At 36.9% G+C, this 25,309-nt stretch overlaps 2 protein-coding genes, 1 long non-coding RNA gene and 1 other non-coding gene across 4 annotated transcripts; 2 read left to right on the forward strand and 2 right to left on the reverse strand.

The window, feature by feature from the left end:
- Positions 1–1,321: 1,321 nt before the first annotated feature.
- On the reverse strand, positions 1,322–4,355 carry LOC110887701 (protein FAR1-RELATED SEQUENCE 5-like). Its single transcript, XM_022135274.1, has 5 exons — positions 4,184–4,355; positions 3,270–4,062; positions 2,886–3,147; positions 2,207–2,779; positions 1,322–2,110 (listed from the first exon to the last, which is right to left on the reverse strand). The coding sequence occupies exons 1-5, from the start codon at positions 4,353–4,355 to the stop codon at positions 1,322–1,324; spliced, it is 2,589 nt and encodes an 862-aa protein (XP_021990966.1).
- Positions 4,356–11,840: 7,485 nt separating this feature from the next.
- LOC110889465 (thioredoxin domain-containing protein PLP3A) lies at positions 11,841–17,810 on the forward strand. The gene is made up of 9 exons (XM_022137000.2): positions 11,841–11,986; positions 12,120–12,244; positions 14,664–14,738; positions 14,823–14,870; positions 14,976–15,118; positions 15,823–15,895; positions 16,570–16,631; positions 17,437–17,534; positions 17,602–17,810. Exons 2-9 carry the CDS (start codon positions 12,161–12,163, stop codon positions 17,706–17,708), a joined length of 690 nt encoding a protein of 229 aa, XP_021992692.1. The 5' UTR covers positions 11,841–11,986; positions 12,120–12,160; the 3' UTR covers positions 17,709–17,810.
- A 573-nt stretch (positions 17,811–18,383) lies between these two features.
- Positions 18,384–18,455, forward strand: TRNAH-GUG. The gene has a single exon. It is a non-coding gene; the product is annotated as a tRNA-His (tRNA).
- A 562-nt stretch (positions 18,456–19,017) lies between these two features.
- Positions 19,018–22,554, reverse strand: LOC110889466. The gene is made up of 3 exons (XR_002563606.2): positions 22,499–22,554; positions 19,786–19,952; positions 19,018–19,691 (listed from the first exon to the last, which is right to left on the reverse strand). It is a non-coding gene; the product is annotated as an uncharacterized LOC110889466 (long non-coding RNA).
- Between the last annotated feature and the right edge of the window lie 2,755 nt (positions 22,555–25,309).

Raw genomic sequence — 25,309 nt, forward strand, 5'->3', positions numbered from 1 at the left:
TATGCTTTGACTTGAGGGAGCCTTCAATTGAAGTGATAGATAACATGCATCCAAAATTTGCTTGGGTATCGATGAAAGACGGTAACACCTTCGCATCAAAAGGCACACCAAACAAGATTGTAAGTTATTAAAATATAATGACAATGACATTAAACAGTGATACATATATGCACCATTTCAATTTGAATGTTGATATCACCTAACATACACTTTATTATTGGCAGAAACATGTCGTATGTGCTTACATGCGTAGTGTCCAACACCCGAGTGCACAAGCATTATCAAGCGTAACGCTATCAAAGAAAGAGATTGGCTGGGCAACAAGAGATAACTTCACGGACTGCGGGATTTTCGCCATGCGGCATATGGAGATGTACTATGGAAAGAACAAACCGTTTGAATGCGGATTCAACAACAGGGAATCAATGCAACAAAGTCAGTTAAACAACCTCAGGATGAAATATTGTGCAAGAATCCTGCTTTCGGATGCAAACGTGTTCAAAGAAAATGTTATAGCGGATGCAAAGAATGAAGCGAACACGGCCAAACATAATGAACAGAAAGGTGCAACGTACAAAGGATAGATGGAAAATCGTATCATTTCGATATTGCTTTTGACTATTATCTCGTATTGATACAATCTTTAGATGTTATGATTGATACAATATTGTTAGTATAACATAATCGTGTAAGACATATGATGCTTTATGCACGTTTAATTTCTAGCATCAATTAGACATACAATCTTTAGACATATGATTGATACAACAATATTATTAGTATAACATATTGGATACGAATGTTTATCGGTTTTGACAGTTGCATGCACATGTGTAATGTTTTAGCAAACAGTATCATACAAAAAAAAACGTATCACAACTTTATGATAACGTTATACAACACGCGTGAAATACAACTACACGAACGTATCATGGCTTGGATTATTCTGAATGATTTTTATTTGTAATATAATATCAATATCATATGAAATGTCATATAAAATGAATGTGAACAAATCCATCAGACGTGTAAATATGATGTCAACATCGATGTTACCATAAAACAAAGTAATGCATACATGTAGTATAATATCACATTGAATATAACGTCAAAATATGTAACACCGTGTATGCTTATATAACATAAACTCAAGTTTAAACATGTGACACAATCCATAAAAAAACATGTCATCACAAACATGATGCATGTGTAATACTAGAAAAAAATCCATAATCACACGAAATTTATTCGATGCACATGTGTAATGTAAGAGTCACATTGCTTATTATGTAAAACAATTCTCGATGTTGTATAAACCAAATCACTCTTCAAGCGGGTCGGACGAACGTATGGTAGATCTTCTAGTGGATCTTCTAGTGGCCCGAGTACAAATGCGAGACGATGGTCCAACAGATGTATCACCGTTAGACAAATCAACAACACCAACGTGACATGAATCTTCTGGAACAGTAACATTACCAGCTTTAGCAGCTTTTGCAGCAGCAGCCGCGGCTTCTTTGGCAGCCCGAACTTTTTCACAATTACGTGAGTCATGATCATTAACGTATTTCTTGCATTTTCCACACAGCCTAGTAGTTTTAGCACTATTAACAACAGCCTTTTCCCCGGGACCAATGAGTCGATGGTTGGTACCGCACCCTTTGTTCCGGATGCCTTGTGGCGGATTTATCGAGACTTCCATATCTTCAGGCTGTTTGAGAAGGTCACTGATCACAACTGATGTCTTGTTACACGCCGGTTCGGTCGGGAATTCGCGAAACACACGGTTCCTAATTTCTTTAATTTCACCAGACAACTCAGAAAGTTTACCAATATTACGCCTTAAACGATCAGTACACTCAATTACCAAATCAAAAATCTCATTCCGGATTACAGATTCCGCGTCTGTATCAGCAGAATACCTGTTCGACATGCTAAAAACCCTCCTTGGCAATATGTCTCGTTTCCATCTACCAGGTTGATACTGAACGGGAATTTCGTCAACCTGGTTGTATCTATACACGCAAAAGGCATGCCTACACAAATAGCCAAGGCGCGTATAACCCATACACGAACATGAAACCGATCTATCACGTGTATCAAAACTGACCTGCATCACATGTGTATATGTTACAAAGGTTAAAAAACATAACGTTGATAATTATAATGAACATATGTAATACAACCATATAATAAGCCAAATTACCTCAAATTCATTAATATCTTTGTACTGCCTGTTAGTATGAACAATGGTATAAATTTTTACCCCATCAAGTTCTGGGGTTTTTGAAGCAATATAGCAGAATGTCATGCCTCTGTATATCTCTTTTTGCACCTCCAAAAACAGCGTATGTGTATATAACTCCGAGGCATGTCTTTCAATAGGCACGTTCTTCGGCATTGATGGTGCTATTGTGTTACTTTCGAACTCCAATCTGCGTTGAGTGTACCGTTGCCCATCAATTGCTGTGTCGAAACACATCAAGAATTGCACGAGCGTGTTTGTTCCACTAGAATTTGTTTTAAACAGGGAATTCGAACTCTCGCACCTCGAGGTGGTTTTCATTAGACAACACATGTGCACATCCCTAAAATAGCACGGAACCCATTGATCCCTAATCTCATACATCTCGTTCAGCCAATTATTTTCTTTCAAGTGTAACCCTTCCATAAGCAAATTCCATCTTTCTTCAAATTCTTCAGGTGTGATAAACAAATTCCAAACCAGCTTATGTATAGCAGCTCTCAAGTCTATATTTTCCAATACATCACCTGCAATCTGAATAATAATAAAAAAAAAAACACACACAAACATAAATGAATGAGATTAAAGTATACAACTATTACACGTATGTAGATGAATGTATGTAAAAATACTATCATACCTTTGCAGGAATTTTCCTTACAATATGCCACATACACAGCCGGTGAATAGCTTTATTGAATACACCAGAAACTGCTTGCTTCATCGCAGCATCCTGATCGGTCAACACCAACGTTGGTTGCTTATTGTTATGAGCTTTAAGGAATGTGGTAAGCAACCACGTGTAAGAACCAATTGTTTCATCGTATAATAGCCCAGCACCAAATGTGACACACTTTTTATGGTGATCGACACCGGTAAACGGAACAAATATCATGTTATACCTTCAAAACAAAATAAAACAATGAATTTAGTGTAATATGACAAAAATAACATCAGTAATACATTCATTAATAAAATAAAATTGTTATTACATAGATGTAATACAACAAGATAGAAAACTTACTGATTCGTATGATATGTTGCATCAAAACCTAACACATCTCCGAAGGCTTCGTAATTGCATTTGGATACGTCATCAGCCCAGAACAATGATCTTAACTCACCGTCAACCACCACACATTCAAAAAAGAAATTTGGCAGGTTTATCATACGAGATTTTAACGTATCAACAACCATTTGTGCATCCTTCTTGCCGATAAAAGACCGTAGATCTCTAGTGAAATTTTTGAATTCTACTACAGTTCCTTGTACATTATGGTGCCCACCCTTTAACGAAGCTCGAATCTTATGCGCGACATTAGGGCCAATTTTGTTCAAGCTTAGTTTGTGAATGAACCTCTGGTCGTCATAACTAAGTTTCCTCCTTTTTCTGGTAAAGTCCAGATTGTCCTTGTCGACCAATCCATGATTATGAGCTTCAATAAAACCGTAAATGAAGAAGTTTGTAGTGCCTGAGATAGCTTTAAGCTTTAGCCGCGCCCTGCAGTCAGTAACTTTGTAGCTGCTACTTCGAGATACTTTAAAAGCACTAGGGTCCATCGATTCAAGTTGTGTTTGCTTAGGTTTACTGGATCTGGTACATTGCATATACCTATGTGTAACAACCGTTCCCTTTTTCTTCAAGGCACCCAAACGTACAGAAAACCCAGACCTCTCAGCATAAGACTTGTACATATTCTCAACGTCGCTCCATGTGTCAAAAACCATTCCGATAGTAGGTGTATATTCAGGAGACACCAAAGGTTTCCAGAACTTTGTTCCATCAGTTGTTATGTATACATGGCTGGTTATATCTCCTTCAATATGAACACGAAAATTACAGACAAATAAAGAAAAAACATTGCACATTGCACATCGTAATATAAACATGTGTACACATGTGTAATACACATTTTTTTTAATAAATAAATAAATTACCTAATTGATCAACGTCATACAGACGTAATGGACGGACATTATGACTGCCATAACTTGAATTGTTAGCATCAGTTGACTCATCGATGCGTTCATGTCCGTCATCATCGTTAGAACCGATTAATGTGTCAACAATATTTGCACCATTGTTTATAGAACTGCTGGATGAAGCCATACCTGAACGATTTAACAACAATATCGAGTAAACAAGAATCAAACATGTCCGAATTCCGATTATGAACAATATGTGATAAAATAAACATGAAATCCGATTACCTACGATTGTTAAACACGAATCTGGATGCGAAACAGCTTTAATTCCTTATGAGATCCGTTATATGTATGAGTAATTGATACAATTATGGAATTGATTGATGTAAGATTCGATAATTGTTGAACACGAAACCTCCGTGAAGAAGAAAATCGATACTGTGTGTGTGGTTTATGAATTGGGCGAACAGAAAGCGTGTAAATATGTTTGTTGACAAAAATACCCCTATGTTTACTAGTTTTTTGGTTTTCTCATTTATATCTAGTTTTCTCATGATCCTATCCCTATATATATATATATATATATATATATATATATATATATATATATAAATATATATATGTATATATGTATCATATTAGTTAAGAAAACTAAGAAACCCAAATGAATGGACCTCCTTTTTCCACATGTTACATTTTTTTTGCAAACGTATTACGTGTAACAACTAGAGCCTGCCACGTGTTACGTAACAACTTTCTTTTTTTTTCAGAAAAAGTTGAAAGTCTGCAAAAGCTGTTACATGATGGAGAGGATGAAACATGGGTGTTAAAGTGTGTTATATTACGTGTTTTATTGTATTTTAAGCGACTATGTGCCTTGGATGTGTTAACTACGAGTGTTTGTGGTTTTACATGTTAATCAGCTTAATTCGGTAAAGTTGGGGAGCTTGGTGATGACGCAGAACACTCAAGGATGATAAACCAGCCAACATACATTGATCGAGGCATGTTTCGGGTTGGATGGTACTTTGGGAGCTTAAAACATGTGATAGAACGAAGTCTATGGGCCTGTGTGTAATTACTTGGAAGTTGAAATCAAGCCACGATGGAGTCCAATATCACGCCGTAAGCCACCGTCTTCAGACCGTAGCCTACAGTCCAGCCAGGGTGGATACAAAGTTACAGCAAACGCGAGAAGTAAGCTACGGGTATAAGCCATAGCTTACGATACGGTGATCACCAAGGAACAGAGCTTACGGACCGTAATCTATGGTCTGAAGACCGTAGGCTACGGTGGACAGATGTGGGGCGCGCACGTGTAGCTTCTTCGACGACATTTAAAAGGGTTTCAACCCTAATACATGGATACGAACACCTTGGACAATTTTGGGAGCAAAAGCACATCTTGGGGACTTAGTTTTTATCAATCTTCATCATAATTATTGTAACACTCGTAAAATTTCCGTCCAACTATGAGACGACGTGTGTCCCGAATCTCCAACTAAGGAGAGGGATTTATCATTCAACTAGGTAATGATATGTGTCAAATCCTCCAAGTAATCCCGACTATGTGGAGTGAGGAACACTCCAATTAATCCTAACTATGTGGAAGGAGGAAGGATCTACATTATACGTTCATTAAAACATGTTTCGTATCCCGGTTCTCGGAGGGAGAGAAACTTTTATTGTGCATTAACTAAAACACGTCCCAGATCTCTGACTAATCCCAACTAAGAGGAAGGAGAGGGACTATAATTGCCAAATGGCAAAAAGAATCAAAGTCCAAGGGCTAAACAAGTAAAAATCTCAAATTCATAATTCTAGAGGTCCCTTACGGACCGCAAGGCTTAAGCCTTACGGTTCGCAAGGGTGTTGGATTTAATCTAGTGCGCTAAGGTCCTTACGGACCGTAAGCGGTCAACCCTTACGGTCCGTAAGGGAACTCGCTGGCAGTTTAGACTTGATCTCCAAGCATAACTCCACAACCTGCCACAACCTGCCACCTATCTCTCGAATTTGCCACATTTCACTTGGTTTAAACACCTCAATGGGCACTTGTTAGCATCTAAAGAACCCCTGGAACACATGGCAACATCTTATGATCCATGTTCAACTATAAGAAGCATATTTGTGCCAACTTCCAACTTGCTCATTTTCTCAGTTCTTTCTCTATTCTCTCTTGGAGTGTTTCCTGATTCAAGGAAGCCTCCTAGTGAGTTCAAGGTTCTCCTAGAACACAAGTAAGTGTTCTTTCATAGTCTATTTCATTTTATAGGCTAGCTATTAGCCAAAAGTCAAACAGTTTGACTTTCGATTATGACCATTATGGTAAAGCCAATGTTCGATCCGAACATGGCTACGTGATTGTAATAATGAAGGTTATAATCCCCTAGGATCATACCTTCTAAAGATTACGTTAATTAAGCGAAATGACGAGTCGTATTTATATTAAATAAAATGGTCAATAACGTAAACTTTGCAAATTATGCTAATCAAGTTTCTAACTATTAAAACTTGAATTTTTGACATCATATCAGTTTATAAAACATATTAGGACATGTCTAAACATGTCCAACTCGTCATTTCTTATTTAGAGCTTAATTCTATATCGAAAGTCAAGCAGTTTGACTTTTGCTTTGACTTTCGATTCTGACCCGCTTGGTCAACGTTAGGTCATTTTTAGAACTAATATTATGATCATGTTAGCATAGGGTAGAACCCTTAGAAGTTATACCTCTTGGTCGTGATGTTTAGTAGGTTATATGACAAGTCTAGTTCTTATATTTTAAAAAAGGACAGCTATGCCCTTTTCATCCTAAAAATTAAATAAAGGATTTCCAAATCAAAGTAATTCATATTCTAACTTTAAAACATAATGTTTAATGTTATAAAAAGTGTTTGGCACTTTAGACTTGTCATAAGACCTATCTAACCTTTCGAACCCGCTTATACGCGCATAACTAGTTATACAAACCTAGTTCGTATAATTTAGGCGTAACGAGTCTATATATTTCAAAACCTCTCCAAATCAAAATGCTTGGTTAAATAACTTTTATCCAATGAGTCATTGCACTCAGATAGGTATAAACCACATTTTATTCGATCTACGCTTAATCTAGCGAACCTATTCTTAAGTAACGGGTCATATCTAAAGGGGCTAACCTTTGACCCGTATACATTCTAACAGATAATAATTATGTTCATTCCAGACTATAGAACCCCCCAGATAATCGGACTTGTGTCAATAATACTTAGACTTGCGGCTTTTGCTAAACTACAATATTATTTGATTGGAAGCTAGCAAAAGGTAAATACTCTTAACTTATTTTGTTTTAAAACTTGGGATATGGCGAATACGCCACTTGGAACGGGTATTACATAAATGAGTCGAATATGACTGCTCATAAAAGAACCCGGTTTAATCCATTTTACTTGATAACTGAAACAATTGGGGGTTATTGGTACCGTGTCCAGGCGTCCCGACTCATTAACTGTTATGGCCATACGGAATAGCGTGCGGGGGTAGGCATACCACTTGTAAGACACGTTTTATTCAACTTTGGTGTGTACCTTAATCATTATAGAACTGGAAATGATCGGCTCTGATCTCTAGTTCCCATTGTATGACAGGTATATAAATATGGAGACAAGAAAGAATCCCAATAAATAATAAAAGATTACCTATGGGTTTTCTCTAATTATAAAACTCTGTTTGAAAAACGAGCCAGTTAATTATATTTACCAGCGAAAGATGACGTATTTTCAAAAGATTGAACCGCAAGTACCGAACCTTATTATAGGCTAGGAATCCGAGTCGCCTAGAATGAAGGCTAAGGAATTTGCAACTCCTCAAGCTTAAGGCCTATAATGTTTAAAGCTCTTTTTATTAGATCCCGTATGTGGGCTTATACTGAAACGCTTTTTATTATATATTCAGACTTTCATTAAATGAATACTTTTACTCTAACACTTCCGCTGCATATTATTAAATTGTGATACTGCTATCCAATCGTCACGACCCATCCGGGCCCATCGGGAACCGGGGTGTGACAATTATCATCCAATCCACAAGATCAAAGATGGTTTTCACCGTTTAGCAAGCTTTTGACGATCAATCGAACACGGTGAGCGGCTAATCTTTTTATGGTTTCCTCTGGTAGAGGATTCTTGTAAGTGAATGATTCTTATGTGTTTAAATTTATTCGTGGACGCGGTAATATAAGCATTCAATGCTTTTTACCTTTGGATTTGATTGATTAGTTGTAACGATTGATTTTATTTAAACTTTGGTTCTAATTCATTCAATTCCCGAGATTTCTAGTAATTAGGATATATTTGATAGGGATTAGGGTTGGTAATTTCAGTTGATTATCCATATGATAACCTTCCGTTGTTTTGCAATCGAAGTAAGTAGTCTTTAGGTAATCACAACTTGTTAATTGAATTACACAATCATGTCTATGTGATTGTCACGATTAAACATGTAATTGACGTTTGCTTTGAATCTAAAATATGGAGGAACCATTGTTTCTCCAACTGTTTACAACTTCGTTTTAGTAATTCGTTAGTTTAATCAAACAATCAACAACCGAGTTTATATTTTTGCAATTAGTTAATTAGTACTTAATTCATAACACTTTCCACCAGACTCCTCTGGATTCGATACCCTGCTTACCCTAGCTATCTAGGTTAATTAGGTTTTTGCATGACCCTTACGACAATTGATGTGCGTGAAGTGTGTTATATTTTAGATGTATATTTAAGCCCTTTTTACACTTTTAGCCAAGTTTTAAATTTATAAAACACGATATTCACTAACACTAAACACACATATGGGCAAGTGCACCCATCGTGGACGTAGTATAGTGTTGGTAAGATACCGAGGTCGTCCAAGGACACAAGAGCTTTTAATACCGGTTTATCCTCAACGTCTAATCAAATCAAAAAGTGAGAAAAATGTTTTAAACTAAGAAAAATAAAAACTAACTAAATGCTGAAAAATAAAATAAAATAAAAACAGATAGACAAGATGAATCACTTGGATCCGACATGTGTGTTAGTATAACCTTTGATTATTTTCGCACTTTTGCACTTGTTTAAGAGATTATCTTAGTTATTGTAGTAGGCCCCTCTTTTGAAGGCGACGTTACCCTCAACCCAGTAGTTTGAGTCAGCAAGGATACAATCCTAAAGGGTCGGATTATTGAAAGATAATGAATTAAGTTATTAATGCAAATTGTGGTAGGCCCCGCTTTCGGCGGTGACGTTACCCTCGGCTAAGTAGTCTGAGTCAGCAGGGATACAGTCCTAAATAGCCGGGTTATAGTATTAATAGTAGTTAACTTATGAGGGGGTCACAGAGTTTGGATCCCCGCCATCCAATACCTATGGGTATTGAAGGAGATCCTACTAAATTTGACCCAGGTCCCAAGCAGGACCTCTAAACGCTGGACAAGGGCAAGACCCTTACCAAACCGTTCCCTTAACCCCCGACCAGGTAGCCAACATACCTCCATATAGACCGTGGAGATATGAATGGTGAAAATCTTTTATTTTATATAGACAGTAAAATAACGCCAAGACACCACGGACAAACGATAAGGAAAGATCACCTTCAACATAAGTAACTAGTTATTAAAGTCATTAATACAAAACCAAATAAAAAGTGCAAAAGATTAAAAATAAAAAGTATTATACTAAACACTTGTCTTCACCAAGTGATGTAAGAGACTTAGGCAAACATGGCCTTGATTGTCAAGAACTCTTACGATCAATCTTGGATCCCGAGACGACTCACACACTCTATGATGGACAATGGATGATGGTGGTGGATGATGGTGTTATGGTGGTGGTGGGTGGTGGATGAAGTGTGAGAGAGGTGGTGTGCCAAGGGATGAGATGGAATGAAACCAAGCACCCCTATTTATAGGCTGAACAGAAGGCTGGGCACGGCCCCGTGTCCGCTGGACACGCCCCCGTGCCCGTCTGACACTCTCTCTCTTCATTAATTGTAATTCGCAATTACAATTAATGCGCCTGCTGTACTTTCACCACGCCCCCGTGCCCGCCGGACACGGCCCCGTGGTGGGCGATGGAAGCTTCTACTAGTTTGTCTTTTCTGCTGCTTCTTGGGCACGGCCCCGTGTTCGCTGGACACGGGGCGTGTTCAGTCTTCTGTTTTCTCTTCTTTGCCTTGGAGGGTGCCGTTGAGGGTCCGGGCAGTCTACTTTTGTTCCTTTTCTTGTATTTATGTTAGAATTGGCTGTCTTTTTGCTTCTTTTGTGAATTTGAGCTCATTTCATCCTGAAAATACAAAAGGAAGACAAAAACACTCTTTTTCCAACATTAGTACTTAAAAAGGGTTAGTTTTATGCCTTAATTGATGTGATTTATATGTTGCATTTTACACACATCAACAATCATCATTACACGTAACACGTGACAACCTTTAGTTGTTACACGTAACACAGTCTATGATGATAAATGAATATCATTACAAATACCATGATGATCTAAACTGGTCGATACGATTTGGACAACATCGTTGTCGGGTGCAGTGTTCGTTTTTTCCGTTTTCACTTGATGTATAACATGTGTTGATTTCTATACCGAGTACATGTATCACCAGTAGTACTATAACGAACCTAACCGATACCAATCGAATGCCCGTAATAACGTATCGCCGCAACGTGCGGAGAAACAACCTAGTACTATAGTATTAATAACATAATAAATAGTGTACTATTATTACTTATTAGAATCGCACAAAACCTGGGAACTAAACTGAAGTGCACCGGACTTGTTTAAATGTTTATTATTGAATTCCTGACCCCAAGCTTATTATTTTTTTGGCCCTAAAGTTTCATGCCCAAGCTCATGAACAAGTGATTAACAACAATTTTAGACCAAATGTTACAAATTCACAACTTCGGGTTAATTTTTTTTCAAGCCAAAATGTAAAAGTAAAAACCAACTTGTAATTAAACCGAACTCGTACCTAAAAATGAAAACGCATACTGATCAGTTTCCTAGAACCCAAATGTCGAATTAAGCACAGAAACTAACCCATAAACACCCCTATTTTTTTACTATTATACATACAACATAGATTTACCAAAATCTCTCACATACCACTCTAGTTACTGTCCTTAACCGAAATAACCAAGTTACATAATGAACTAGGACTAGGGATGCAAACGAACCAAACGAACACAAACAAGGACTTGTTCATGTTGTTTTTTTAAGATAATGAAGTGCTCACGAACGATTCATGAACACTTACCGCACAAGTTTTTTTGTTCGTGTTCATTTATTACGGAGATGAATGTGTTCGCAATTCACAAACATAAACAAACACAAATAAAACCATCATAGGCTGGAGGTGGATTGCAGAGGGGGCAGCGCTGGAACCTGGAACCTGAAGCTCTATTGGTGGAACTGAGGTCGATAATATTCGCCGGTGTGAATAATGAAAAGGAAAAGGGAATGCGGGTTTTCTTTTTTTTATTTGTTTGGGGTAATAAACTAAACAAGAATTAAATATATACAAATCTTTAGTAAACAACATAAACAAATGTACATGAACAAACGTCATAAACACGTTATCAAACGAAAACGACCTCTGTTCGTGTTTGTTTATTTAAATAATCGAATAAAATTTCTTTTTCATAGACTGTTCAGTTGGGTTCGTTTACGCCTGACACCCAATTTTTGTTTAAATAAAATCTTTTGGGGGAACAAAGACATTCGAATTTCGACCAAAATTCTGCAACACTTCTCCCTCCAAATCAAATCAAATCAGATCTGAGATCCGTGGTAACATTACGATTCAAAACTTTATCCAAATTAAATCTTTATTATTCATTTTGCTATCTCGATGTTGATTCTATTTGATTTGTGTTCCAATTCATGATATGTTTACTTTTCGAAATTTATGAACTTTATTTAGGTTTTCTTCAGAGCGAATACAAGTAATTAGTTTCGGTAGATATGGATCCGGATTCGGTTAAATCAACCCTTCAAACTTTAGCATATGGAAATGTAATGGCTGCAGCTGCTCGTGATTATCAGAAGGTATCTTTTTTGAATGTAACTTATGGTTGAATTTTACTTTTTTTTTTTTTTTCATATAGTAGGTTTTATTGAAATTGGGTTTGTAAAATAATGTTAGATATGATACTAAATTCAACTAAGAACTCAATGTACTCTTTTTTTTTTTTTTTTTTTGAGGTTTGAAAGATGTTAACTTGACACTGAGTGAATGCTTATATGGTTGAGATTGGTATTGAATTTTAGAAATATTGAACTTTTTAATCCATACTTGCTAATGGAAGTAGGGCTGCAAACGAACCAAACGTTTGGCGAATAGTTGGTGAACCGTTTGGCGGGAAGTTTGTTCGTTTAGTTAAATGAACGAACATGAACAGAGGTCGCGTTCGTTCGTTTTTTTTTTTTTTTTTTTTTTTTTTGAGGTTTGAAAGATGTTAACTTGACACTGAGTGAATGCTTATATGGTTGAGATTGGTATTGAATTTTAGAAATATTGAACTTTTTAGCCCATATTTGCTAATGGAAGTAGGGCTGCAAACAAACCAAACGTTTGGCGAATAGTTGGTGAACCGTTTGGCGGGAAGCTCGTTCGTTTATTAAACAAACGAACATGAACAGAGGTCGCGTTTGTTCGTTTTTGTTCATGAACGTTCGATATTGTTCAATTGTTTATTAGTGTTTTTATTTTTATATTTTATTTTATTTAAATACTTCAAAATTTTGACAAAGAAAATATTTAATAAGTGTTAGTGCGTTATAAATTATATATGTATATTCTGTTCATGAACGCTTGTTTGTGTTCGTTTGTGTTCGTCAACATTCGTTTTCGTTCGTTGCCTAAAATTAACAAAAACACAAACGAACAGGAACAAGTTCATTTCCTTAACAAACAAACACGAACATAAAATCTCATTCGATAAGTGTTCATGAAGAGTTTGTGAACAACGCCCCACTTGTGGTATGCGCATATAATGTATATATGTGTGGGCCATCGGGGGGCAAAAGTGAAAGTGCACGAATTTTAACGTTATTTTACTAACTTCGTGAAAATAACGTTAAAAGCTGAGGACGGTTAATTTTGCATCATGTGGTCGCGTTGATAGCTGAGAGACAAAAGGGTACATTCACTAATCGGTCTTTGTCCCGAGTGCTGAGTGTTATGTCCCTTATGTCCAAGGCTTGATGCAAAACTACTATCAAGCCGGGGGTCTCACTTGAAGCAGCCTCTCTATTCCTACGGGGTAGAGGTAAGGCTGTCTACATCTTACCCTCCTCAGATACTACCTTTGCTTTGCTATTGGTGGGATTAACTGAGTATGATGATGATGAAGAGTTCGTGAACATATATATTTCTTAACAAACGAACTTCGTTCAGTTCGTTTGCAGCCCTAAATGGAAGTGTATATGTAATGCAGCTAAGTGCAAATATAGAGAAGCTAAGTGAGCCATACTGGCTCCTGAATATTTACTGGAATTGTGAAATAACAAACTACCTTGAATGAAGAGTGGTCTGTATACCAATCTTGTATTATATTTGTGTACCGATCTTGTATTATATTTGATTCAGCGTAGCATGATTGGCTGCGTGAATGCGATATTCATTCTTTGTGTCTACTACCAATCTGTGTTTCCAGCAATCTTCAACGTTTACTGTCTATTTTTTGTCCTCTTTTTACCGGATTTATGCACTTATTTGACTGCTTATTCACGTCACATTTTTATTCTCGACTCACTCATCATCTATGTCTAGAATGACGCTTAGGGTCTTATTTGTTTTTGATGCAAGAGCATGCATATCTTTCATCTATTTAAAAATTCAAATATCCTATTTTATCTTTTTATTTCATAGCCTATAAATTAGGGTCTAGAGCATAGTTGTTAATGGTGGCTATAGCGACCGCTATAGCGCGCTATGTAGCCATGCAACGTAGTGTCGCTATATGGGTCATAGCGATAAATAGCGATGATAGCGATTGTTTTTTTTTTTGTTTTTTTGTTTTTTTTTTTGATGTAAATAGCAATTAGATATAGCTATAAAATAGCTGGATTTATAGGTTTTTGTTAAATATAATTAAAATAGCATATATACAAGGGTATTTTGATGTAATATACATATAAAAATTTTCAAAATTCTTTTTCTAGTGTAATCGCTATTTATAAAATAGCCATCGCTATTCGCTACGTAGCCTATAGGTGCCTTGTCGCTATTTGTCGCTATTCGCTATCGACAACTATGGTCTAGAGCTTATAGTTAGTTAGTTTTTGATTGAATTTTAATTAAAAAGAACTGTGTTCTTGGAACCTTTGGTTCATTTTATCAGTCTTCGATTAATTGTTCGTGAGCCATTTGAATGCTTCCGAAACTGCATCAGTTTTCTTAATAAATCTTGATTCATATCTCATTTTCTTAAGCATATCTCATTCATATATTTATTTCTTATAGGAACTGTTAGCTCAAGAAAAGGCGCAAGCCTCGTCCTCTAGGAACGAGGATGTTGATCTTGACGAGTTAATGGACGTAAGTTGCATTGTACAATATACGTCTGTCGATTAAAATCTTCATTCGAATCTACTCACATTGAAGTATTGAACTGTAAATCAGGACCCTGAGCTGGAAAAGTTACATGCAGATAGAATTGCGGCCCTTAAGGTTGTAACATGACTATTTCTTTATGCAAACATGTGTAGTTCGTTAAACTGAGAAAGATTTATGAAGATTTAATATGTCTTTATGCTTTTATTTTTTATTCGAAAGAGAGAAGCTGAAAAGAGACAATCGTTGACTAAAAAAGGACATGGAGAATACCGCGAAATAACCGAAGGAGACTTTTTAGGTGAAGTCACTGGTAGTGTAAAAGTGATTTGTCACTTCTACCATAGGGAGTTCTATCGTTGCAAGTAAGTTTTTTTTTTTTTTTTTTTTTTTTTTTGTTGTATAATATTAGGAATCAAGGTTAAACTGAAAATATAGATATGACTTGAAACTTATGCATATGCTTATTTGATACACTGAGTGGCTGTTTGTTTAGCTCTTAATGGTTCAGACCTCTTATGGTTCAGCACTTAATGGTTCAGAGTTCAGACTGTTTGTTTCACGAGCAGATGTCTGCATGGTTCAGACATTTTCCTCTGAATGGTTAAGATTTATACAGAGTCTGAACGGTTAAGACCTCTAATCTGAGTTGGTCAGACATTTGCCTCTAAACGGTTAAGCATTACATAGGCTCTGAATGGTTCAGTCCTCTTACTGGTTAAGCACTTAATGGTTCAGACCTCTTACTGGTTCAGAACTTCAGACCTCTTACTGGTTCAGCACTTAACCATTCAGATGTTGCTAAACAGCCCCTGAATGTATTAATAAAAAAAGGTCTATGTTCTTGTATTAGTTATGTATCAAATTCATTTATTTCATGCATTCACAAACATATATGGATTTGAATATTTTTGAGAGGATGACAAGACTATCTGTGAATCTTAATAACTACGATAACGGTTAAAAGAATGCGACAGTTTTAGAGGATTATGAGACTATAAGGATAAAAATAGTAAAAAAATGTATTTTATAAATTCTTAAGTGATGTTAACATTTATATCTCTTGTAGGATAATGGACAAGCATTTGAAGGCTCTTGCACCAAATCATCTCGATACCAAGTTTATTAAAATAGACGCAGAGGTCCGTAATCTGTTTCTGTAATACATTTTTACTTTGTTATCCCCACATTTCACTCTTCAAAGTTGTTTTTTGTGTATTATTATATTGGCAACTTGGATTTAAATAATCCCAACTTTCTCAATTTGGCCGATAATAATCCCAATTCAGTTATTTACCGATAATAATCCGAACTGGTCCACTTTTGGCGGATAATAGTCCGTCGTTAAAAATAGCTTAACAGAGTTAAGTTTTTTTCCGAATTACAAACCGATGTTTTAGGGATTTTGATCAGAACGAGGATACGAGTCGATTTATGTAAAACTTAGTTCGAAACGGTGTTCCAAATGGCTTGATTTTTGTTAATTGGAAGTTTAAACACCCGAATTGAAGCATCGTTTTCGTCATTTGGGCAGTATTTCGAGGTAAATTTTACATCAATCAACTCGTATCCTTGTTCTAATCAAAAGCCCTAAAACATCGGTTTGTAATTCGGAAAAAAAAAAAAAACTTAACTCCGTTAAGCTATTTTTAACACAGACTATTATCGGCCAAAAGTGGACCGGTTCGGATTATTATCGGCAAATAACTGAGTTGGGATTATTATCGGCCAAATTGAGAAAGTTGGGATTATTTAAATCCAATTTGTCTATTATATTCAACTTACAATATGGTTACCATTTTCGAATGTCATACAGAATTCCCCGTTCTTCGTCACCAAACTAGGAATCAAGACACTGCCATGTGTCATATTGTTCAGGTCAGACTCATGATCATGCTACTAGTTTACAGTTTTGTTTTTTCATAAGCCTAGCAAAATGGTCGGGTCAGGTCGGGTCAGTAAGGTAACGGGTCACAATTAGGGGTGCTAAACGGGTCGTGTTGGCGGGTTCAACCCGACCCGAACCCGAAAACTTTACACAAACCCGAAAATCGTATCATACATAAGAACCCGAACACGACCCGTTTAACCAGATTTTTTTTAATTTTTTTTTTTCTGAAATTAATATATTATAGTTAAATTTTACTTAAAAAACACAAATATATATAATAATATCATATTTAAATTATAAAATCTATGTTAATTTCTCCTTTTAAGTTATAATCATGGCATAAAATACACACCCCATTTAATTTATGACATAAAATATATTGTAAAAAAATATAATATAGTATAAATGTGTTAAACGGGTCAACCCGCCAACCCAACTAGGTTGACCCAAACCTGACCCGTTAACCTAAACGGGTTCGCGGGTTCAACCTGAAACTGACCCGAATCTGTTTAGGCTAAACCTAAACCCGCGAATTTCGTGTTAGGTTCGTGTCGGGTTTTCGGGTCGTGTCAGAAATTCACACCCCTAGTCACAATGGGTTATTTTAAAAATGCATCAAACAGGCTCAAGCTGAAACGGGTTGCTTAGAAGTTACCAAGTTTTATACGAGTGAACCTTTTTGACCCATTATTAATCTGTGTAGACTTAGTCAAAATGTCAAATCAACCCGTTTACAAAACGGGTCAGCTTAGTTTTGATGTGAGGCGGAAAATTCAGCTTTGTTTTTCTCAGAAACGGAATTGCAGGAGATAGGCTTGTTGGGTTTCAAGATCTTGGAGGAAAAGACGATTTTACGACTAGGAGGCTAGAAGCTTTGTTGATAAAGAAAGGTACCTGAAAATGAATTTACTTTTGATCGGTTATGGTATCGTGCTGATTATTGTATTTGTTGTGTAGGTATAATTGACGAGAAGAAAAAGGAAGACGATGAAGAAGCTGAATATGATGAAAGTAGACGTCGAACAGTTAGATATTCTACAAATCAAGATTCTGACTCTGAGTGAACTTATGTTATGTATCGCGAGTTGGTGATCATATCGTGTAATTTGTTGACATTTTGGTCCACTGGATTTATGGATACAAACAACCTTTTGTATTGTGTTTTATTTATAGTTAACTATTGATTTTGAAGTATAGCTAATCAGTAAGATATGAATAACGAAATAATAGAAAATTAATCTGTCATAATCATTCTAATAAATAGAGGCCAGTTAACGTACAATACGGTTTAATGTACATCACGTACGACAGATAATTACGCACGTTCATTTGAAAATCACGCGCGTTATAAACTAAAAACCCCAAATCACGCATGTTGGAAACAATTAATCACGCATGATGAAAACATTAATCACGCACGTTATACACATAATCACGCACGTTGTCGTACGTAATGTACGTTAAGCCGTATTGTATTTTACACTTTTCCATAATAAATATATGTTGTAAATGATTTTTATAGAAGGTATCATCATCATACTCAGCGAATCCCACCAATAGCAAAGCTATGGTAGGATCTGAGGAGGTAAGATGTAGACAGTCTTACCTTTTACTCCGTAGGAATAGAGAGACTGCTTTCAGTTAGACCCTCGGCTCAATTTTTATAGAGGGTATATAAACATGAAATACACATCTTTGGAAAATAATATGTAAATTAAGTATAAATATTTAATCATAATGTGGCTGTAGTTTAGTGGTAAGAATTCCACGTTGTGGCCGTGGAGACCTGGGCTCGAATCCCAGCAGCCACACATTAATTTTTTTTATTTGAAACTCGTAATCTGGATTAAATTTACAAAATAATCATATCAGAAAGAACTAACAAAGATGTGTATGATCATATAAATTCTTTTAATGAATATGTTTGTCGATTCTAATGTAGAAGAGGTTATGTAAGACGATGAACAAGTGTTGTATTCACCCACGCCGTTTGTGTAGACTATCAAAGACGTACTTAAAAACATAACGGGTTAATGAAAGAATGATGATCAGTAGTTCCCCGGGTGGGGTTAAATTATCGCTTGCGAACGAACCTAAAATGGAAGAAACATCTCCGACAATGCATTCAAAAAACAGTGTTTCGAGTGAGGAGATAAATACACGAGCAATGATGACTGCAAGTCCGTCGCCCTTAATTTACAGAAAAATGTTGATGAAGGTGAGACACATGTAGTTCTACCATGCAACACAGTATCGACGAAATGCAGCTAATTCCAAAAAATAAATCTATCTTTTAATCTTCAGAATTAAAACGCCAACGACAAAGCAAAGACCCATACTTGTATATTAAAGTACAGTTAAACTAGCTTCTAGTTTAGGTTTAAATTGTTTTTTTACTATAACAATCACGTTATATATCGCAAATCGCAACCATAGTTCGTTGATAAAAAAACTGCAAAACAAGGATCCGTACACATGCTTAGGGGAGGGGGGGTGGTTCACTAGTGATAGAAACTATCACTCACAAACACCAATCAAGTTCCGCCATGTCATCAACCATTTTTTCATCACTCACAACCTTTTTTAGTCGGGGTGGTCATCACTCACCACCACACCCAACAATTTCCCCCCAACCAACAATTACACTCACAAAAAACAACCATCACGCGTTGAAAATATCACGAAATTCTGATTTCGTTAACTTAAAACGCGTTATAGCAAGCATGCGGGGTGGGAATTGTTATTGTATAACGCGTTGAAAAGGTTTATCACGGAACAAAAGGAGACCGCCCCGGGTCCCCTTATTATGCAAAAAAACGATGTCTAAAACTGTTCTGCATAATCAAAATTGCCTTGGGCTAGGAAGACTTGACCACACCAGATCTCGGCTGGGTCACAGTGGGCGGTTTGGTGAACCAGGTGGTGTACAGGAACTGCTTGTTGGGACCGACATGGTTGCATATTTGCTTAAGTTTCTGCCTCTCCTTCATCCATCTCAATACGGTCTTCATCTGTGTTTTGCTTGTTAAATCTTTTACACCAACTTGCTGCAAAATGTTTATAATCAAATCACGGTTATTTCAAATTCCTTAACAGCATCAAACTCGTTGCGTAATGAAAAGACACGGTTTTTTGACTCACCTGAACGCGTTCCCATGCTTGAGCAACACTAAGAGGACCATGTTCCTGTACGATTTCAAATAAAGCCCTTGTGATGGTTTGACTTTGCTCTGGTCGAAATCTGGGCTGTAATGCCTTCACTGCTGTAGTAAACATGATGCTTTTTCGGGATTAAAATCCACAGCCCTCTGCAAAAATCATTTATGAGTAAACTTCCGTTTTGCTCCCTGTGGTTTGGTCACTTTAACGGTTTTGCCCCAAACCTTTCAAAATAGCCATTTTACTCCCTGATCTATGAAGCTTATCTCTATTTCACTCCCCGCCCCTAACGCCATCCAATTCAACTGTTAAATACATGGGATGGGAAAAGACTAAAATGCCCCTCATGTGAGGGGCAAGTGACCAGGATTTAACAGTTGAATTGGATGACGGGGAGTGAAATAGAGATAAGCTTCATAGATCAGGGAGTAAAATGGCTATTTTGAAAGGTTTGGGGCAAAACCGTTAAAGTGACCAAACCACAGGGAGCAAAACGGAAGTTTACTCATCATTTATTGATACAGTAATTAAAAAAACGATAATCGTCAACTGAAAATCATCAAGGCTAAAGAAAGTCAACCATGAACAACAAAGGTTGAATCAAAATTCTAATTGGGCCATTTAGCTAACGAAGTTAAAGATTCAACCAGCACCGATGTTTTACGATACACAGATATTGAAGAACTTGTAATCTTGGATGTATTAAGACAGATTCTTGTTGGTAAATTATCTCTTCTTTCTTTTTCTGAGGGGCTTTTGACAACATAGTATTTTACATATAAACCTATTTTTCAAGTAAACCTTTCATAATTTGTTAACCGAGTTAAATGCCATTTTAGTCCCTATGGTTTGGGTCATTTTGCCAGTTTAGTCCAAAGGTTTCATTTTAACCTGTGGGTCCAAAAAGGTTTCACAGTTGCCATTTTAGTCCACTTGGTTAACTTCATCCATTTTTTCTGTTAACGAGAAGGCCAATTCGGTCATTTTGTATGTAATTCTGTTAACTAAAAGGGCAATTCAGCCATATAAAATGACCGAATTGGCCTTCTCGTTAACAGAAAAAATGGATGAAGTTAACCCAGTGGACTAAAATGGCAACTGTGAAACCTTTTTGGACCCACAGGTTAAAAATGAAACCTTTGGACTAAACTGGCAAAATGACCCAAACCACAGGGACTAAAATGGCATTTAACTCTATGTTAACCCCTCGATTGTTTTTACAGATAAACCTCCTACGAACCCTAACTTTGACCAATTTTGTCCAAAAACTATATGAGGCGTGCCGTTTTTTCGCTGACCCGTTTTCCTCACTCGCCCCTCAAACGTGCCTTTTTAAACCAAGAGCAAAACAGGCTTCTTTTTTTGCTTTATTACTCTAAACCAACCCATATATCAGGATCCAAATGTGAGATTTCATACATTCCGCTGAGTACCAAACAAACGGCTTAGTCTCTTACAGCCTTACAGGCCTGCTTAAGTATCATAACACACTGACTCAAGAAAGCAAGATCAACGAATAGTCGAACACTATATCATTCTAATATAAACCCCAATATAACAACTAACATCCAACACACAACAACCATCTGGCTAATGCAATCAAAACAGATCACTTAGATTCACCGTTAAGACAAGCTATTGAGTGTTTTAATCACGCTTTCGGTGTTTCTTGAGACTGCTTATTGCTTATCAAAATACGTGGTTCAGCTAGTTGTCAATAGCAATCGCTACGCTCGGTCGCTCGCTATAGTGAATAGTGTAGTATATAGGTCTAGTCTCGCTATAGCCTCTGTAGCGATAGATAGCAATGGTAGCGACCTTAATCATCATCATACTCAGTAAATCCCAGCAATAGCAAAGCTAAGGTAGGGTCTGAGGAGGGTAGATGTAGACAGCCTTACCTCTACCCCGTAGGAATAGAGAGGCTGCTTCCAGTGAGACCCCCGGCTCGATTATAGTTTTGTATCAAGCCTTGGACCTAAGACACATAACACTCAAACAATCAGGACAGAGACTGATTGGTGAACGTACACCCCGTGTCTTTCAGCTATCAACGTCACCACATGATGCATGATTAACCACCCGCCGCTTTTAACGTTAAAGGTAGCGACCTTAATACAGATAGCAATTAAATATAGCTATAAAATAGCTGGATTTCAGGTTTTTGTTAAATATACATGTAAAATAGTGTATATACCAGGGTATTTTGATATATTATACATATAAATTTTTTTTTCTAGTGTAAAGATATTTATCGCTATTCGCTATGTAGCATATAGGTAACAACTATGGTTCAGCATAAGCAACTTCAAACCGGCTATTCAAAAGACTTTATTACCCTCACAAATAATAAAAAAAGAAGCCATTTATCAGTCCCAAACACTCAAAATTTAGTAAAACCTAATTTGCTGCTACCTCAACCCTGTAATCAGTAAGTAATCACCGTGAAACTAAAACCCTAATTTGATGAAGTGAATACTCATTCTCACTATTGCCAAAATGCAAACAGATCATGAGAGATAATCAATTATAATACAAAAGGATGTGAGATTATTGAAATGAAACACTTGGACGAACAGATCCAGTGAAACAGTGAGCGTGATTTCATTAGCACATTCGACAGTTGTGAACAACTATCAACATGAACGATTTCAGAAATGTAAACCCTAAGTATAATAAGAGAGTTGGGTCGCACCTGAGGAAGAAACCCTTGCGCTTGTTTGTTTGTTCTCAAATGGTCTGTCTATTAACTTCTTGTTTTTATGATTTAGAGAAAAATGTCCGGATAGTCCCTGTGGTTTCGCCTTTTTTCACCTATAGTCCCCAACTTTCTAAAATTACCTGAATAGTCCCCAAGTTTTCATTTTTTGTTCCCGGATAGTCCCTGGGTCTAACTTTAGTTTGTTTTCTCTGTTAAGAGGGTGTGAAATGACAAAAATACCCTTTCCTTAAAAAGGCCAAACCACAGGGACTATCCAAGCATCTACTTCATTTTTATTTATAAAACCCCACCACCACACTTCATCTTCAACCTCCACCCACCATCACCCTCCTCCACCCTCCACCATCACCGGTTTATAAGATCTGGTGATGTTTTTTTGTTCATCCAGCAAAAATTTATTCACAGATCTAAAATTTCTAGGTCAAAATAGATGGGTCACAGCAAACAATTGCTCATTTGTTCCTTTCTGTCGTTCTAGAAATTGAGAAACATCACAAAAACCCTAGCCACTTTATCCTTTTCACACTTTGTCTTCACACACAAAACACCCACAACCATCTTCCTCACAGATCATTTCTCTTTCGGCAGAATCAAACCAGGCTCAGGCCAACCGTCGACGGAGCTCCGTTGATAGCTGGCAACGCCGATGAAACCCCCATGTTTCCCTAACCTTCTCCTTACCTTAAAATCCACCATTGCAGCTCATTTTTACTCGATTAAAGGACCGACCACCACCATTGGGTGGTGATGAGCGGCGGCAGACACCAGGGAGCGAACGAGAGAGAGAGAGAGAGAGAAAGAGAGAGAGAAAGAGAGAGAGAGAAGTAGAGGAGCAGTCCGGCGACTGCCCGTCGGCTGCGGCAGCACATCTTGTTCCGGAAAAATCAACGGCAGTCGCAGGGGTTTTAATCTGCTGACGTCACCTGTTAGAAGAATAATGAAGCTTGTTTTATGATGATGGTGGATTTTTATATATCAGAGGATTCATGGTTGGTTACAGTCGTTCAAGGTGTTGTCAGTTAAGGTTGGGTTTTGTTTTCTGTTGTCATAATAGAATCTGGTTGGAGAATGGTGCTGTTGGTTGTGTTTAATGATGACAGAGGTGTTTCTGTATATATTTTATGGAGTTGGGTGTGGTGAGGGTGGTGGTAGCAGAGTAGTTGCAGGTGGTTGACGCCGGCCTAATGACATTGGTGGTAGGAGGTTGACGGCGATTGTGATGGACGGTGTTGAAGGCGGAGGAGGTTTACGGGAGTGGGTGGTGATGGTGGAGGGTGGAGGAGGGCGATGGTGGGTGGAGGTTGAAGATGAAGTGTGGTGGTGGGGTTTTATAAATAAATATGAAGAAGATGCCCGGATAGTCCCTATGGTTTGGCCTTTTAAGAAAAGGGTATTTTTGTCATTTCACACCCTCTTAACAGAGAAAACAAACTGAAGTTAGACCCAGGGACTATCCGGGAACAAAAAATGAAAACTTGGGGACTATTCAGGTAATTTTAGAAAGTTGGGGACTATAGGTGAAAAAAGGCGAAACCACAGGGACTATCCGGACATTTTTCTCTATGATTTATATTAAAATTTTTAGTTAGAGAAATGCAATTTTAGTTCACGTGGTTTGGGTCATTTTTTCAGTTTAGTCCAAAGGTTTGAAATGTTGTCAATATAGTCCAAATAGTTTGAAACATTGTCATTTTAGTCCACTGGGTTAACTTCATCCCATTTTTATGTTAATGAGAAAAGCAGTTCGGTCATTTTATATGGTTGAATTACCATTCTAGTTAGCAGAATTACATAAAAAATGACTGAATTACACTTCTAGTTAACAGAAAAAATGAATGAAGTTAACCCAGTGGACTAAAATGGCAACGTTTGAAACTAATTGGACTAAAATGACAACGTTTCAAACATTTGGATCAAACTGGCAAAATGACCAAACCACATGGACTAAAATGACATCCAACTCTTTTAGTTATTATTAAACTTTTATAATATCAGTTTATATAAATTTTAATAACTATGAAAATCAATCAATTAACCTAGTAAAATTCCACTAATATCAAAGTTATTGATCGGGTATGCTAAGGATCTAATATAGACACATCATACGTCTCTCTATTCTAACAGATAGAGATGTTACTTCTAGAGAAGTCACCAAATTTAAAAACCTCAAACTTCATATGAAAAGTAGATGATACATAAAAATGTTCATGTACAATCTAAAACAACAGGAACTAGTGAAACTAAACCGAGCTAAAAAGTAAACTAAAAGAATATGACGTTAATGAGCTATCAATATCAGAAAATGGAGGAAAAATATAGTGTCAATGAAACATCATAGGCGCACACAAAAAGGATGAAGGTAACATGTGAAGGCCACTAAAAGAATTGGGAAAGTTAAACCCCTAAGGCAAGGATAAGATAGACATGTACCCCCTCCCTCTCCACCCCACCCCACCTCACTCTATCCTAAAACTCTTTAATCTTAATTCTACGTTTTTACAAAGTCCTATCCATCCTTGACCGTGTCTTCATTGATGTGCAAGTCTAACTGGCATTGTCAGTTTGCTCATCCCATTTCATTTTTGGTCTGAATCTCCCCCTCAATGATAAGGGTTTTTACTTATCTAACCGGCATCGTCAATTACTCAGTTGTCTCATCTTCACAAGCCATCTCAATCCCCCCTCCTTATCTTATCCAAAATACTAATCACCTCTAATTTTCCAGAAAACCATATTTCATATTCTATCCAACTTTGTGTGCCCACACATCCACCACAGCATCCT

The sequence above is a fragment of the Helianthus annuus genome, chromosome 11, assembly GCF_002127325.2.
Source record: "Helianthus annuus cultivar XRQ/B chromosome 11, HanXRQr2.0-SUNRISE, whole genome shotgun sequence".
Classification (NCBI taxonomy): Eukaryota; Viridiplantae; Streptophyta; class Magnoliopsida; order Asterales; family Asteraceae; genus Helianthus; species Helianthus annuus.